The following is a 16,699-nucleotide window of genomic DNA, read 5'->3' as shown; positions in this document are numbered from 1 at the left end:
GTGGTTGGCTGCTGTTCCTTTTTTATTATCTTACATTAAGCTCTGCCAATTCCGCATATGGACTTGCTTACAAATTCTCTTGCGATGATCTACCCTTTGCCCAGTCACTGAGGGGGTAGTGTTGCATCCAGTTGCTGCCTTTCTGCTGACAGAAGGATCAGCAAAGCTTCTAGTATGCAACGTGGATCAAGGCAATCTTCAGCTATTCCCACTCTCTTCTGTAGCCCCAGCCCCCCCAAAAAGTAAAGGTCTGCAGGCGATAGGGGGATTTGCCAAAGATTGCCTCAAAATCATGTACCACTCAGAGCTTTCTATCAGCAGAGGGCCACTACTGGAGACAACCCTTCATGTTCCATGTTTAAACCATTTGCAAGTAATAAATAAGCTTTATGTTTGCAGGCTTAATCCTTAACACTGATTTAAGGGTAAAGGTAAAGTGACCCCTGGCCATTAGGTCCAGTCGTGACAGACTCTGGGGTTGCAGCGCTCATCTCGCGTTATTGCCCGAGGGAGCCGGCGTACAGCTTCCAGGTCATGTAGCCAGCATGACGAAGCCGCTTCTGTCGAACCAGAGCAGCACACGGAAACACCGTTACCTTCCCGCTGTAGCAGTACCTATTTATCTACTTGCACTTTGACGTGCTTTCGAACTGCTAGGTTGGCAGGAGCTGGGACCGAGCAACAGGAGCTCACCCCGTCACAGGGATTTGAACTGCCGACCTTCTGATCAGCAAGCCCTAGGCCAGGGGTCCCCAGACTTACCGCGCGGCGGGTCGGAGGGCAGGGGAGTGCGCGCGCAGCGGGCCGGAGGGCGGGGGAGTGCGCGCCCGTGCGCTTGCGCACACGCGCACGGTCGGGGGGAAATCGCCAAAAATCGCTTGTGCGCATGCGTATGGGCCTCCCCCGACCCGGAAGTGCATCGGAAATGACCTCTTCTGGGTCGGGAGAGGCCCATACGCATGCGCACAGGATTTTCGGCGATTTTTTGCCGATTTTTAAGATCGTCGCCGCGCCGTGCGCCGTAAGAGCGGGCGGCGGCAGCGGGCGGCGGGGGTCGTCTCGGACCTGGGTCCCTTCAACACTGATTTAGTACATCTCATATTTATGGTACATTAAATTTGGACCAATACCTCTGACTTACACTAGCTTCCTTATGGGTTATTGTACCCAGTATCACATTTAAATTCTGAGTTTCAGTTCTAGTGGGAAATTGTTTACTTCTTTAGTACAAGACTCCAATCCAACCTTGATACCAAGTGCAGATTTGTCCTAAATTTCAGACTGTTGTTACTTGGAACAATTAATTTTTCTATAGTGGTCTTAAGGGTGGTTGTTTTTGCGGGATATGACAGCAAAACAACAGCTTTCATACTCCATTTTTTGATAGTGCTGCTCTTACCTCTCAGGTCATGGAATCCATCTAGGATCTTAAAGGCCTCCATATCCTTTGTGCAGTTGTGTTGATGCACCTACTGCATTTTAGCTAAACTCTTATCAAGAAAAGCAGGAGACACAAAATGCTCTCGCACGGAAGGCTCAAATCTTGACCGGAAACAGCACTTTTGAGAAGCATGCTGGACCTCATAGCCATGTATGCAACAAGCAGCATATCTTGCAACATGTACAAAAACCATCCTCAGTCTAGACTAATACTGAACTCACTCTCCCGTCAACCCTTATGTAGTCACAACAGCATCCTCCATCCACAAGCAGGGAGGGAGCCTCAAGGTCTCATGCTTATAAACAGGCTGATGAAGACCCCTCTGCACACTCAATGATCATGGAACAGTGAGTGTTGGTGCAGGGGCAATGGAGTATCCTGGCAAAGGATGCCGCCAGTTAAGTACCCTGAACACAAACCTGCCACACTGAAAAACTTTACTGCAAGTCCGCCTTAAGAATATACAGAGTGCCTTTCCTTTATCTCTGAAGATTGCAGTCTGTTCCCTATACAGATAGTGTTAAAGAGCAAAGATGCATAGGAAAGGGAAGAATCCATGCCTAAATTCAAGCAAGTCCCCTGTCTGTCTAACTACTTTTGAACTTTCCCACTAGCCAGCAAGTCCACCAGCTCCTCCTCGCCACACAGTTCTGACAACACTGTTCCCATCTCCTTGTCCCTCTACTCTGTAAAACCAGAACCTTTCCTGCTGTCTCAAGGGAGATTTATCAAGAAGTCAAACATACCATCTGTGACCTCTTTTACTCAGATCTTGCCACCCTTCCCCTTGATTGCTTTCTGCTAGTCCTTCCCACCCTTGATTTCTAGGGAGTATGGGGGAAAGGCATTCCTGAATATGGACTACAAACATCTCATGCTTCAAAGGCTGTTTGGCGGCCTACAAGGCAAGAGCAGTTTGATCAGGAAAAAGAACGGTAACCAGATCTTCCCTTTTCTTGTGCAAATTATTTTTACTGATTTTTCCATAATTTGTAACAAATTGTCATTAAATTAATACAAATTTAAAAGCTGACTTCCCCCCCAAGATGTCCCTTCTATTTTCCTCCCTTCTTGGCTGCTCCCAGAAAAATAACTTTTCCAACTATCATTTCAAAATACAGTCACCCCTTCTCCCTACACATCACCTGTTCAATTACCAATTTCTGCTATGGCTTTTATACATTGTTATAACCTGTCCGCATAAGAGGACAGGTTATAACAGGGGTCAGCAACCTTTTTCAGCTGTGGGCCGGACGACAGTCCCTCAGACCATGTGGTCGGCCGGACTATATTTTGAGGGGGGGAAATGAACGAATTCCTATGCCCCACAAATAACCCAGAGATGCATTTTAAATAAAAGGACACATTCTACTCATGTAAAAACACGGGCCGGATTTAGAAGGTAATTGGGCCGCATCCGGCCCACGGGCCTTAGGTTGCCTATCCCTGGGTTATAACAATGTTATAATATGTCCTCAAAAGAGCAAATCCTCTTTCATCTATCTATAATAGCTATTCATCAATTTTGAAATATTTCCTTCCGATACCTCTGGAGTAACACTTTGCCTGAGAAAAACAGACAGCATGCATACATTGCTCCCCAACATGGCCTTGAACATTGCTGTCTTGACATCTGGCCCCAATAACAAACAACTCTGCTTCACTGGTGCTGCATGCAGAGGGTGGAAATGAAACCCTGGATATATAGATATATATATTTGTATAAATGTACAATATACCATACATTCCCCCCCCCTGGCAGCATCACTCACCACTCACATTTCACCAAATTCATCCTCAATCTTAACATACAGCCAGCTCATTAATAAACAATCCCCTTCTCTTATTCTGTCTGAAAGTCTCAGAAGCCATCGATATGGTCTGTGGTCCATACTGTCACTTTCACTGTTGTTATTTCCAACTTCAAGCTTGAAGGTGCTAGGCGGATTTAACCTCAACAAAATCTGTATTTCCTCTCCATCCTGTCCCCTAAACTAATAAATTTTCCTGCAGTCCATCCTTCCAGTCCTCAGTCCCATTATATCCAACTCCAGAGTTTATTCTCTTCCAAGTGCTTAACAGACAGTCAATCCAGTTATTACCAATCTCTTTCTTCTTTACTATTTTCATTTCACAATACAAAGTTCCAAGGGGTGGTTCAAAATCCCTCAAAGGTCCCTCAACGTTGTTGCTCTCCATCCTCTTTCAGGCAAAGTCCTGAGTTATAAAATAAATCCATCATAAAGAGGTATCTTTAAAGTCCTCTCTTCCCAAAAACTTTACTTTCCATTGCTTTAGGGCAGGCATCCCCAAACTGCGGCCCTCCAGATGTTTTGGCCTACAACTCTCATGATCCCTAGCTAACAGGACCAGTGGTCGGGGGAAATGGGAATTGTAGTCCAAAACATCTGGAGGGCCGAAGTTTGGGGATGCCTGCTTTAGGATAAGGTAGATAACGCAGAAAATAGGATGCCAGTGGAGGGCATTTTCCATCTCTTTCCAGGCAAGTAGCAATTCTGGTTTTAACAAATGCATTTGTGAGACTGACACTGAGATCCAAGAAGAAATCCCAATTATGCTTATGTGAAGTTAACCAAAATGCCCTTTAGACTGGAAAAGCGAGAAACCAAGTATGTCCAGTCTTCCTTGCTTCCTTACCTTATTATCCAAGGTGAACAGTCCCGTAACATTGTTCATAAACTGAATGGCAAGGTCCATCTTTTCAGAGCTCAGATCCACCTTTAGCCTCATTTATATAGCGGTAAATGCCACTGGCAGGACACATCTTGGGTCTGGTCTTGACCCAGGAGCCTTACACCAATGTTGAACTTACTTCCAAGAAAAGCACAGCTTGCCTGTTCGTTATACACAAGTCTCCCACGACTTGTTAATGCAATGCCTGCAGGAGTGAGTGGATGTTTTAGCAATAATACTAGCTACATGCTGGCTCCATTGTGGATACTGGTTTCCAACCCACACAGTTATGTACGAGCTGAACAGACAGCGCATCAGAATCAATAAATTCAAATAAAATTTATTGAGTGTTTCGTTTGTGAGTTCAGTTCACAAAATTACGAAAGGAAGGCTAATCAGAAGTGACTGCCAGAGAACTGGATCTTAAACAAATAGGTATAAATTCGTTTACGAACAGTTGTGTTTAAGAAAAAAATTGCATAGGTCCTACAGCTGTGCACAAAGATTAACTGCAAGAACATCAAAATTTACACCATTCAAAGTGTACAGCATCTACACTGAAAAGAATCATTCAGTTGTAGGTGCAAGACAAACATGAAATAACTTACAAATAAGGCATGTTGCTTCATATTCCAAAATAATCTCTTGTAATTGTGAAATACAAGGAGTAGTACATAAAGTTGGAACACAAGGGGAAGGTCCACTTGGCTTCCTGTTTGGAATCTCTTGTTGATTAACTTTATCCAAATACGAGCCTGCACCTCTTAAGTGTTGGAAAATAAAATTCTGGCTGATTTCAGTAGAGGAAGCAGGTGTTTAACCGACATGAGGAAAGTAAGGTATTTACTAGAACATTAAACTGTTTTTTTAAAACCATGCAGTGCTAAGTAGAAAAGACTCTTTAATACACCAGGAATTGTAAAGTGTTCATTCAAATGTAGCTTTATCCTGCAGTACTGGTAACCATTTTCAAATCAGAAAGGGAATATACAACCTAGACATTCAAATTAACATTAATAATGTAATCTGAGAATGTAACAATTTCTTTGGCGAATGAGCAAAATAAAGTACTGAGAGGTGATACTTTCGGATTTCAGGTGACACTGAGAGCATTTGTTTACTACTTAACAGGCTAACCTCTTTAAAACAAGAGTTTGTACAAGCAGTGCAAATCAGGTTCTGCTGCAACTAGAGACCACTCAGACTTAGAATTTGAAAACAGAAAATCAGTATCTATAAAACTTTCCTTTTTAAACAAGATTTGTATTACAGAGGATGTACATTTCCCCTCCTTTAAAATGTGGTTTAAAGACATTTAAGAAAAATTTGCTTTTATAAATACAATGGCTTTCATATGCTGATACAAGTATTCAACAAATAGGGACAAAGGTAGAGCTTGATTCATAGCTATTCAGGTAAAATGGTTGATGCTCTTCAAAAGCAAGAGCTAAAAGCAAGGATAATGCAAAGTTGTAATACATTCCTTTATATATAGATATATGTGTATAGTTTGGACTGCCACCTTAGATTTCTGCTGAGAAAATTATTAAAAAGCTAACTAATGTATCTTTACTTTTTAATATACAATCTGTGAGTAGTGAATCAGAGCAGACAAGGCACAAAAATAATACAAAGAAAAAAATCAGCATTCCTAACTAATACGTAGAATGATTTAGGGGGACTGTAAAGATGATTCCATGGACTACACAGAGAACCTTCTACACTGATCCATTATTTTAAGTCAAGCCTATTTAACCATTAGGAAATACGAGCAATTGTGCAGCTACAACTGAAGCACAACTAGAATTCCTTCCTCTAACGATCTCATGGCAAATTCACGCGACCCTTTTCCTACTCTGAAATGGATTTTGCAATTCCTTCCCAATAGGTTTCCTTCATGCACCCCAATCACATCTATGAATGGTTCAAATGTATGTACAAAAGAGAGGGAAAGGGAGAGAGAGAGAGAAAAAATGAGAATGGCTGCTGGCTCTAAGAGTGCAATTACCTATTGAACCATTCAGAGGGATACATAGGCACCCCCATCACCTCAACATGGCTATGCTTAGTCAAGCATCTGTAACATGTGTTCAAAGGGCTGATGTGCAGACAATTCTACTGCCCAGTGCTTCTTGGGATATTCCAAATGCCATCAACCAGGAAATGAGAAATTAGGTGCTGGGGGAGGGGCTGGATTTTTACTCCCCTGTTCTATCTTCTCAGCAGCTGATAAACAGTATTCCGAACAACCACAAATTGGACCACAAATTTCCTACAAAAAACCCAAAAAAACTTAATAGTAGACAGGATAATACTCTGACAACCCTTGGAGTCACTTAACACTTTAGGGCATCTCTCTTACACTACAAAAACTATGGTGCAGGATTTCCCCCCTCCCCCACTTTCTAAAACCCTTAACTTATGCCAAGTAGTATAGTCTCAGCATCTAAATTAAATCTCTATTGTAGAGCTGATATTTTCTTCAGGGGCTACACATACGATCCCCCTATTTGGACAAGTATCAAAGCAATTATTATCTCAAAAGAGTGGTATACAGAAACGAGGCGAATCTGCTTATAACTTGAAGGAACAATTAATAGTCTCTAAAGCAGTGTTTCCCAACCAGTGTGCCTCCAGATGTTTTGGGACTACAACTCCCATCATTCCTGACCACTGGTCTTGCTAGCTAGGGATGATGGGAGTTGTAGTCCCAAAACATCTGGAGGCACACTGGTTGGGAAAGACTGCTCTAAAGCAGGCTTCCTCAACCTCGGCCCTCCAGATGTTTTGAGACTACAATTCCCACCATCCCTGGCCACTGGTCCTGCTAGCTAGGGATCATGGGAGTTGTAGGCCAAAAACATCTGGAGGGCCAAGGTTGAGGAAGCCAGCTCTAAAAGCATGGTTTAACAGAAGTCTCTGCTGCATCAGCTGGCAAGTGACTCACCAAGGGGATCTGGGTCTTCAAAAGAAAGAATGACAAATGGGCGTGCACAGCATACAGTTGAAAAGATGAGATGAGGGCAACAGATGAACAAGGCTGCTTAGGTATTCCTGTCTTCCTACATGATGTCAAGAAATGAGTGCTTGAGAGTGAATCACCAGAACAGAAGCATTCTATTGCATGGATGCACAAAAGACATTTTCTTGTGTCAGACAAAGCGACAAAGCCACAGGCTTGACCATGAGACTGCTGTCAGTGTCAAGTGGCCTTAAGTGCAAAACCCTTTTTTCTTTTTTTGGCAATGTGAAAAATTGAAAATCTCAGCTAATAATAATACTAAAAAGTGTTAATTACCAATATGAAGGCTGATCCTGCAAGCAATGTGATGGACATTGTGACTTGAGTGCAAAAGAACTGAGTTTTAATCATCGTCCATGTATTTTTTGGGGGGGGGGTTATATAATAGACGTCTATATATCAATACACTGTAAGTGCATATATCTAATATGAACAGAAAATGGCTCTTCAATAAACTTGAGCTTTTAGCTGTTTTGAGCTGCATAATTCACAGTATGCAGCTTTTATAGCAAGACTAAGATCACACCTGAAGTTTAAAAAGTGCATCTTTTAATGCCTTAGAAAATGGGCTCCTTTTGAGTCCAGGTGAGTTGATTATCAATGAGTCTTCCAGAGGGGATCGAAGTATATCCACCCTTCACCCTGTAAAGAATCACAGAAATTGCAAGTCAGTCTCACTTTAGTGCTGTACAACAGATTTTCATAAAGTTAAATACTCTGCAAAGTCCGGCATAGCTTCTGTAAAGCTTGCATGTACTGAGTCGTGATCCCAAAGTCACAATTAATCTGGCAGTAAGAGCGCCATCCACACAGAAAATTATTTCCTTTGATAGCCTCTCGGCAATTTAGCTCCACTCCTGAGGAAGCAAGCCACTTCTCAGACTAAGAGAGCTTGCCTCTTTGAAGCTGGATCTACAACAGAGAAAGATTTAAAGAAATATTCCCCTGGGGATATGGTGCACTTACAAACTTGTAACTGCTGCTTAATACAGCAGTCTGCCTTGTTTTATCTCAGTTTCAGGGCAATTTTCCTACTGGGGTGCCTCTAACAGGGAATACTGTATATTCACCAGAGAATGTTATCTCGGCTCCTCTTGTTTTCTGCCTGCAAGGCTAATTGCACCTCATGGCCAAAACTACTCATTTATTAACCTTACTTTAAACCAGGGATGGAGGAAAGTAGACCTTCAAGTGTTGGATTAAAACTCCCTGCATCCCTGAGCAGGCTGTCTGGGGGTTGCAGTTCAAACACATCTGCAGGGGCACAGATTCCTACCCCCACCCTAAACGCTCTGTCTGAACGAAAAGATAATAGACATTCTGTTTGGTTTCCAGAAAAATGGTTTGCAATAAAACCATCTTCTTATTGAGGGACAACAGTAACCCTGTTTCAAGCTATTAGCTCTTCCACAAGCCACAGAAAAATATCAAACCGAGGGGGAAATCAATGAAAGGAAAATGAAAAAAAGAAAGAAAGATGCACATTTGGCCCTGAGCCTATTGCTTTAAGCTTGTAGTGGCTCATGACATTTCATAGAGTTGTGCAGAACTCCATAAAAGTCTTCCTATAAATAACTGAATAAAATATTTATTGTGGTAAAAGGCATCTAATAGGCTCTACCTCGCCCATTCTATTCATCTCCCTGCTTCCTGCATTTAATAAGAATTAATGGTTACTAAGAGCCTGAAAAGTAATTTTAAATGGCATCCAAAAATAGTTTCGTCAAAATTTGCTCCAGTGTTGCTGAATGGCGCATTTGTCATTCCTCCATGTAGAGAAATCTTTATCAATATTGCATGAGTCAACATCAGAGCACTTTTCAACAAGGCATGTTCTATGGCTAAGACAAATCTTAAAAGCAAAGGTCCTCGTGGTCCTAACAACGTTGGCAGCGTTCAGATATCACGCTGAAGGATATCTTCCTTTAGTGAAGGAAGCTAACCGCCTCCAGGGCTTGAATGCTCTCCTCTCCTTCCACACGGGGCAAGAGATTTGATGGAATTCAGAAGCAGTTGCTCCCTATTTGGGTAAATATCATACGCGCTTAATGTTAACTATGGTTAGTTCCAGCAAGCCATGGTTTCAAACCATGGTTTCTGAAGTGGGTTTGCTTAAACCAGCCAAAGTTAACGATAATCACAGTTCCAGGTACAGGCAACACAGCAATCTGTGGTTAACAAAAGGCATAAAGTCCTCCTGACCACACATGAGGAGAGGACAAGAGAGAGGAGGGGAAGGAGACGCATGAGCACGCAGGAGGATGCAAGGTTCATTCGCATCTTGCTAACCCTAGTTGAGCATGATGTCTGAACACAGTTGTTTAATGCATTGCCATGGTAAAAGGAAAAATAAATAGCTGCCTGCCACTTAAGTAGCAGTCTCATTACCTCTTTGATGAAATATTTTGGTTTCCAGACCGTATTGCTAATTGCTCGCTGCCTCTCCTCTACTCGCTGCCTCTCCTCAAGAAGCTGTTTTTGGTCTGTTGCTACGCTGATGTTGCCTTCTCTCAGGGCGTTCGTAACGTGTTGCCAAAGGTGCCTGTCGAGCAGATCAGACCAGGACATAAAGGGAATTGGAGAGGAATTAAGAAAATTGCCAGTCCACGTCTGGGAATGGAAAGGAACCTCCTAGCCAGCAGGTGGGAAACAACTGAAGCCTAGCAGGAGGGATGTAACGAAATGTCCTCCCTCTCTATTACTAAAAATGTGCCACAGGAATCCAGGGGTGAAACCACCACCACCCCCCACTTCTCCTGCCGCCTTAAAATAAACCCCTGTTACTTGGGTTCCTTAGTAAAGAGAGTCTTCCAGCTTACGTGGCCTGGTATCATGAGAAACTCTAGGCTGAAAGACGGAATAACCTCCTGCCTACAGTAAAGGGTCTCACTCAGTTTGATTCCCCACTGCAAAAGTTTGCCCTTTCCACTCTGGCAACTTTGTAGCACCCCAGGTTATCCTCCTAAGCCTCCTCAGTGTAACTCTAGGACACAAACTGTTGCCTCTATTCCCGAGGTAAGTGTTGTCCTCTATTGAGCCATCACTTCTGTGAGTTTAGATACCCAGCTGGAATAACTAAGCACATCCACTAACATTTAAGAAAGCTTTATTTAGACTAGATGACTTTTAAATGCGTAATGGTTTCATGGGTACAGGCTCTTAGATCATATTCTTAGTTTCAATTAACAATGGCTAGATAATATAATTCAATTAAACTCCTCAGAACACTTTAAGATCTCCTACGCCTACCCACACTCTCCCTCGCTCCCACAACCCTCTCCACCGAATTAACAGCCTCCCTTTTAAACTCCTGGCAGTCCCGCCCCTCAGGAATGGAATGCGTCATTTATCCAGGAGGTTGGGGTTTAACTCTCTGCACCCTGGAGTTCTTTTGCCCACCAGGCCAATCCGTCACAAGGGACTTCCAAGAAATAGCATGCAACTCTAGAATCATCTTCTTGTTGTTGTTTTTACTTTAATAATCACTGCAGGGCGGCAACATTTGGGAACAAAATCTCTGCGAAATTTTCATGGTGGAGTGTGTGAATGTCACTGAGCTTACCCATAACTCTGTTTTGTCTGTACTGACTTGGCAGCAGCTCTCCAGAATTTCAGACAGGGAGTTTCTTCCAGCCCTACCTGAAGATCCCAGGGATTGAATCTGGAACCATCACATACAAGACAGATGCTCTGCCACTGAGCTATGATGGCTCTTCCCTAAACTACAGCCCTTCCCCCAAGGATATCATTGTATTACGTGACTTTTCTTCTTGCTTGTTCTGGGGCCTCCGTATTAGAGGGGTAAACATTCAGCAAATAAAAATAACATCTACGGGAAAGCAGCTTCCAAAGAGCCTTTGCGCAGCAGCAATTAGCACAGTGGGTGGAAGATCCCCATGCGGGCAGAATGTCAGCATGCTGATTCAGCATACAAGTCATTGGAAAAAACCCATAAACTTGGAAACATCCTTAGGGAAGCAAGGTGTTGCTTTTTCCACACTGCTGGACAAACAAGGACAAGTGCTTCAATATATCCTTTCTTTTCCTGCTTCTCTTAAGAGCAACTAGTCAAGATGGTTTTGCAAAAGCGTCCTCACCTTGATTCAAATGGACCCTGTTTTGCTATCGGTCTGATCCTCTTGCGGATGATGGGTAGCTTGGTGGTGTCGATTATTTTGGTTTCTCCGTTGCTGTACGTAAACTCCAGCGTGCCATTCCACTCCCCTTGTGCCTTACACACTATGGTGTTGGTGGGGTTATGCTTCACCTCAGCTGTAACCCTAAATCAAAATGATAAAAGTAAGACACAGGGGATTCCAGAATGGAAATCACTTGCATGCACAGCAAATATTTCCACTGGACTCAAACTCAGAAAAGGAGGCCAAGAATAATCATTTTGGTTTTTTTAGAAAAACAGCAACAAGAACAATGCAGATACATTTCTGAGCTGGAGAGCACTCAAGGAGCTACATTCATTATGTATTGACCACATTCTCATAAACTTGATGTCTCCATTACAAACAAAATACCAGGGATCATTGCTCTATGCAAATGCAGTGCCAATTTTGTGACTCCTAGCTTAGTCTGGGTATTTTTTTTAAAAAAAAGAGGGGGCACACTAAAGAACTATCTTGTTCTTGCATAGTGTCCTTTCTCTTCATCTGAATTACTTCCCTGTGGTTGGTGCTTCACATTTCACACAGCACCCAGAGTTAGAATATGGTGATTATGTATTGATATATCACCTAAAACCAGTCTGAAGTCCATATCGTGGTATCGGTCTCACAATTTTTGACCTGGTACTATATTGTGAATCATGATGTATGCGTGTGCGCATGCGCTACGCAAAAATCACGATGCAGGGAAAACTGGAGCCAGCCAACACTCTCCACCCTTATTTCAAACATTGTGATATATTGATATGTTGCGATATTTACTTGGTGATTATATCACGATGCTGGGAAAAACAGGTATCGCCCATCCCTGCTGTTCACCCCTACACAGTTCTACATCCTTATTTCAGACACTGTGATATATCGGTATATCACGATGTTTAGCTAGTGATAGATCGTGAAGTTGAAAATCAGGTATCTCCCAGTCCTGATGGTGATGTGGACTCAAGACCCTGTGCAGTTTCAGCCACTGAGTGTTTGGGAGTCTCCTAATAATAACTCTGGGCGGCTTCCAACAGAAAAATAAAATACAGTAATCTATTAAACATTAAAAGCCTCCCTAAACAGTGCTGCCTTCAGATGTCTTCTAAAAGTCTGGTGGTTGTTTTTCTCTTTGACACCTGATGGGAGGGTGTTCCACAGGGTGGGCGCCACTACCGAGAAGGCCCTCTGCCTGGTTTCCTGCAACCTGGCTTCTCACAACAAGGGAACTGCCAGAAGGCCCTCGGTGCTGGACCTCAGTGTCCGGGCAGAACGATGGGGGTGGAGACGCTCCTTCAGGTATACTGGACCGAGGCCATTTAGGGCTTTAAAGGTCAGCACCAACACTTTGAATTGTCCTCGGAAATGAACTGGGAGCCAATGGAGATCTTTCAAGACCAGTGTTATGTGGTCTCGGCAGCCGCTCCCAGTCACCAGTCTAGTTGCCACATTCTGGATTAGTTGTAGTTTCTGGGTCACCTTCAAAGGTAGCCCCACATAGAGCTCATTGCAGTAGTGAGAGATAACTAGAGCATGCACCACTCTGGCGAGACAGTCCGCGGGCAGGTAGAGTCTCAGCCTGTGTACCAGATGGAGCTGGTAGACAGCTGCCCCTGGACACAGAATTGACCTGCGCCTCCATGGACAGCTGTGAGTCCAGAATGACTCCAAGTCTGCGCACCTGGTCCTTCAGGGGCACAGTTACCCCATTCAGGACCAGGGAGTCCTCCACACCTGCCCGCCTCCTGTCCCCCACAAACAGTACTTCTGTCTTGTCAGGATTCAACCTCAATTTGTTAGCCGCCATCCATCCTCCAACCGCCTCCAGGCACTCCTGGAGTTCACTTAGCTGCAGGAAATGGAACAGCCTCAAATACGAGCACATGTTGTTCTTATGAAAGCATACAGGACATTGCTTGCAAAGCACATTTCTAAAGTAGTATAAAATCACTAGCAACTGCAGCCTTATAAACAGCAAGCAGTTTGGCAGTTAATATTGCTTGTCTTAGTGTTTATTTTTATTTTTTACAGAGCAATCTTAAGAAAAGTAAAGTATGCGAAAGAGCCGTTTCAGTACCTGTGTACTTTTCCCCCATAGAAAGGCTTGGTGTGGAATGTGACTGTAGCCGAATAGCCAGTCTTGGCACAGAGAATGTTCACTTTACCACCAAGCTCCACCCAAGGAACGGTAAGAATGGAGCGAGCATAGGCACAAGGCAGCGTGAACACATATTCCTCCCCGTGGTCCAGCAGATAAAGAATACCTATGGATGGGAGCAGAAATGGGAGGGGGGGGTTGAAACATTTTTCAGCATTGAGAATTTGACAATACATGTATTCTTTCCAGAAGAATGGTCACTGTTTACCTGGTACTGAAAAGAAGCAACATACAGTGGTACCTTGGGTTACGAACGCGATCCGTTTCGGGTCGCAGTTCGTAACCCGAAAAGTTCGTAACCCGAAAACGCCATTTTGCGCATGCGCAAAGCGCTATTTTCGTGCTTTGCGCATGCGCAAATGCACGTGGTGCTTCTGCACGCGTACGCGCGGCGAAAATACTTCCGGGTTTGCGCAGTTCGTAACCCGAGGTGTTCGCAACCCGAGGTACGACTGTAGTTTATAGTAAGTGTTATTTATTTTTATTTTCCTTGAAAGGGGGGGGGCACCAAAACTGATATAACAGGAACGATCTCCACCAAGAATAAAGATGCTTTATTTTATTTTATTTTATTTTATTTATTTTTTGCAACTGCCCTTTTGTAAAATCCTCCTTTTCTTGGGGTAATTTGGTTTTAAAAGGCTACGATTTTTTTTTTTAAAAAAAAAAACAACCCAGACATGACTGGTGAATCCATTCAAGCAACCCAACCTGGTCTCCACGCTCAACATAGCTGCAAGCTTCAAAAAATATATACTGTAGTTGTGTTATATTCCACACACACACCCCAAGAGAAAACTGCCTAACTAGAAGTCACTCTCCTGAAAATTTGATAAAATAACGTATCTATCCCACTTCCTGCCATCTTTGAATAAGCAGCCTACATGCAATGGAAGTCCCACCATGAGAATGACTTGCGGTATTTGCTTAGATTCAGCCAAAACGTCAGGCACTACAGTACCTGTCTTGCATATGAGGTGCCTAATGTGGCAAAGTGATACCAACTACGGGTAGCCTGGCAGTGCATCTAACAAGGCTCCCCTAAAACAATATTTTAAGACCCAAGAGGAGCCTGCTGGATCGCCCCAAAGACCCATCTAGCTCATCATCCTCACGGTGTCCAAACAGATGCCTGCCTTCTGAAGAAACCTGCAAGCAAGACTCGACTCTATAGTAAGAGACCTTTATACCATTATCCACCATCAGTTACCATTAACTAGAACTAACAGCATGAATTGAGAAATGCATTCAGCACACACACAAAATTAAAAACACAGATTTGACCTGGACATGTATTCTGGGATATAGTCCCAGCATCCTTGATTTGGGCATTTAATGTGAACAAATGCTTCCAAATTCCCAAACCTGAAGCAGGTCCATGTTATGGTCACTGCTTATATGAGACAAGGAAAGCTCTCACTACAAGCATCCATTATATATACTGCTAAACATGTTCTTTTCTTCCCTCTTTGACCCCATACTCAATGCTCAAAACACGTTTTCTGCAGGTCACATCAATAAAATACACAAGATGACACTGTAGGTCCAAAACTTGGGTCTCTAGCTGTATTTGGACTACAACCCCCATCATCCCTAGCTGGCAGGACCAGTGGTCAGGGATGATGGGAACTGTAGTCCCAAAACAGCTGGAGACCTAAGTTTGGGAAACCAGAGTTTTTAAAGTCATAAGGTGTTAGAATCAACATTCCCTTTCGATTCTGTAAACATTTACGCAATGAATGGTGCTGGAAGACGTCAGCAGTCTTTAGTGGTTTCCTACAAGAGAAGGGTTCTCACGCACATCTCTTATTTTTCAATCACATGGTACTCGCTTAGGCCACAACTTCAGTCACTTAGGACAACCAGCAGCTACACTGACTTTCAGAACGAAAATAACTGAGCAGCACGGCAAATGGCACACATAGTCATATGATGGAATGTCATCATCACATGAATGTTTCCCTTCAATCCTAACAGGGACGCCACACCCCCTTGCAAAAATAACAAAAAAAAAGCTGCATGCAAACATTAAAACCGAAATTCAACAAACCCAGATTAAGAATGAAGCAGGAAGCATCTTACAACCAGCAGGAACGGAATCAAACTTTCACATATCAAAAACCATTAAAAGCTGTGCTAGAATAGAAGCATGATCACTCCCCACCTAAAAGCAAGCAGAGAGACTGGTCCCACCTGAGAAGACACTAATAATTTATTCCAAACTGCTTGTTTCCAGTTACAGGTGGGTAGCCGTGTTGGTCTGAGTCGAAGCAAAAAAAAAAAAAACCTCCTTCAGTAGCACCTTAAAGACCAACTAAGTTTTTATTTTGGTATGAGCTTTTGTGTGCATGCACACTTATTCTGTACTGTATCTGTACTGTATCTGAAGAAGTGTGCATGCACACGAAAGCTCATACCAAAATAAAAACTTAGTTGGTCTTTAAGTTGCTACTGAAGGAATTTTTTTATTTTGCTTGTTTCCAATGAGCTTAAGATTGTGACAGTCTAATTGTATACACTGCTATCCTAGCAAATAAGGATTGGACACATGAGGGCTTTCCCCCTTAATTCAAAACGAAGGATTCTTTCACACGCTCCCAAGGAGAGAAGAGATGAGAAAATTCATACTTCCCAGCGTGAAATTAATTTCTCAACTTGGGGAGGCTCGCCATAAAGAATCTCTCGTATACTAACTTCCAATCAGCATGCTTTGTGTGTGTTTTTCCCTTTTTGGCAGAGCATGAAGTAGTCTTTGCCTGGAAGCAGTTGCAGATCAACCCATTATTTCAACATACGTTATATCCGTCTTCTCCAATGTATTACTCTCCAAATATTGTTGAACTCCAGCTCCCATCAACCCCATCCAACATCATTAATGGTCAGGAATTATGGTAGTTGTGGTTCAGCAACATCTGAACAGCATCAGATAGGAGAGGCGAGAAAAGGCCCACAATTCTTAAGATGAGACTGAGCAAAAACAACTATACTGTAAGAAGTAATACACAGTGAGCAAGATGCAATGTTCAAAACAATGTTACGACCCAAAGCTCAGGACGTATTCCTAGGCTATTATGTCTGCCGGGAACCAAAAATGAGAAGCAGTGATTTACAACTTGTGTTATCGTTCCATTAGTATGTTTGCAGTATGTGCTTTTAACAGGTAAGTCGGGGTATGCCATATTTACTAATATTGCAATAATATGTTTAATATGTATTTGAAAGAAATATAT

The 16,699-nt window shown here is 42.9% G+C and overlaps 1 protein-coding gene across 2 annotated transcripts in view; it reads right to left on the bottom strand.

The window, feature by feature from the left end:
* Positions 1–4,459: 4,459 nt before the first annotated feature.
* Positions 4,460–16,699, bottom strand: part of OSBPL10 (oxysterol binding protein like 10) — a 76,043-nt gene continuing 63,803 nt past the window's right edge. For both annotated transcript variants that reach the window (XM_035130077.3, XM_035130078.3), the window contains 4 exons: positions 13,389–13,575; positions 11,255–11,437; positions 9,546–9,699; positions 4,460–7,799 (listed from right to left, as the gene is read on the bottom strand). In XM_035130077.3, the coding sequence (XP_034985968.2) occupies positions 7,755–7,799; positions 9,546–9,699; positions 11,255–11,437; positions 13,389–13,575 (569 nt within the window). In that variant the 3' untranslated portion in view covers positions 4,460–7,754. The remainder of the gene's footprint in view (positions 7,800–9,545; positions 9,700–11,254; positions 11,438–13,388; positions 13,576–16,699) is intronic.

Source organism: Zootoca vivipara, chromosome 11, assembly GCF_965207765.1.
Source record: "Zootoca vivipara chromosome 11, rZooViv2.hap1.1, whole genome shotgun sequence".
NCBI lineage: Eukaryota > Metazoa > Chordata > Lepidosauria > Squamata > Lacertidae > Zootoca > Zootoca vivipara.
This window is presented reverse-complemented; position numbering and strand designations above follow the sequence as displayed.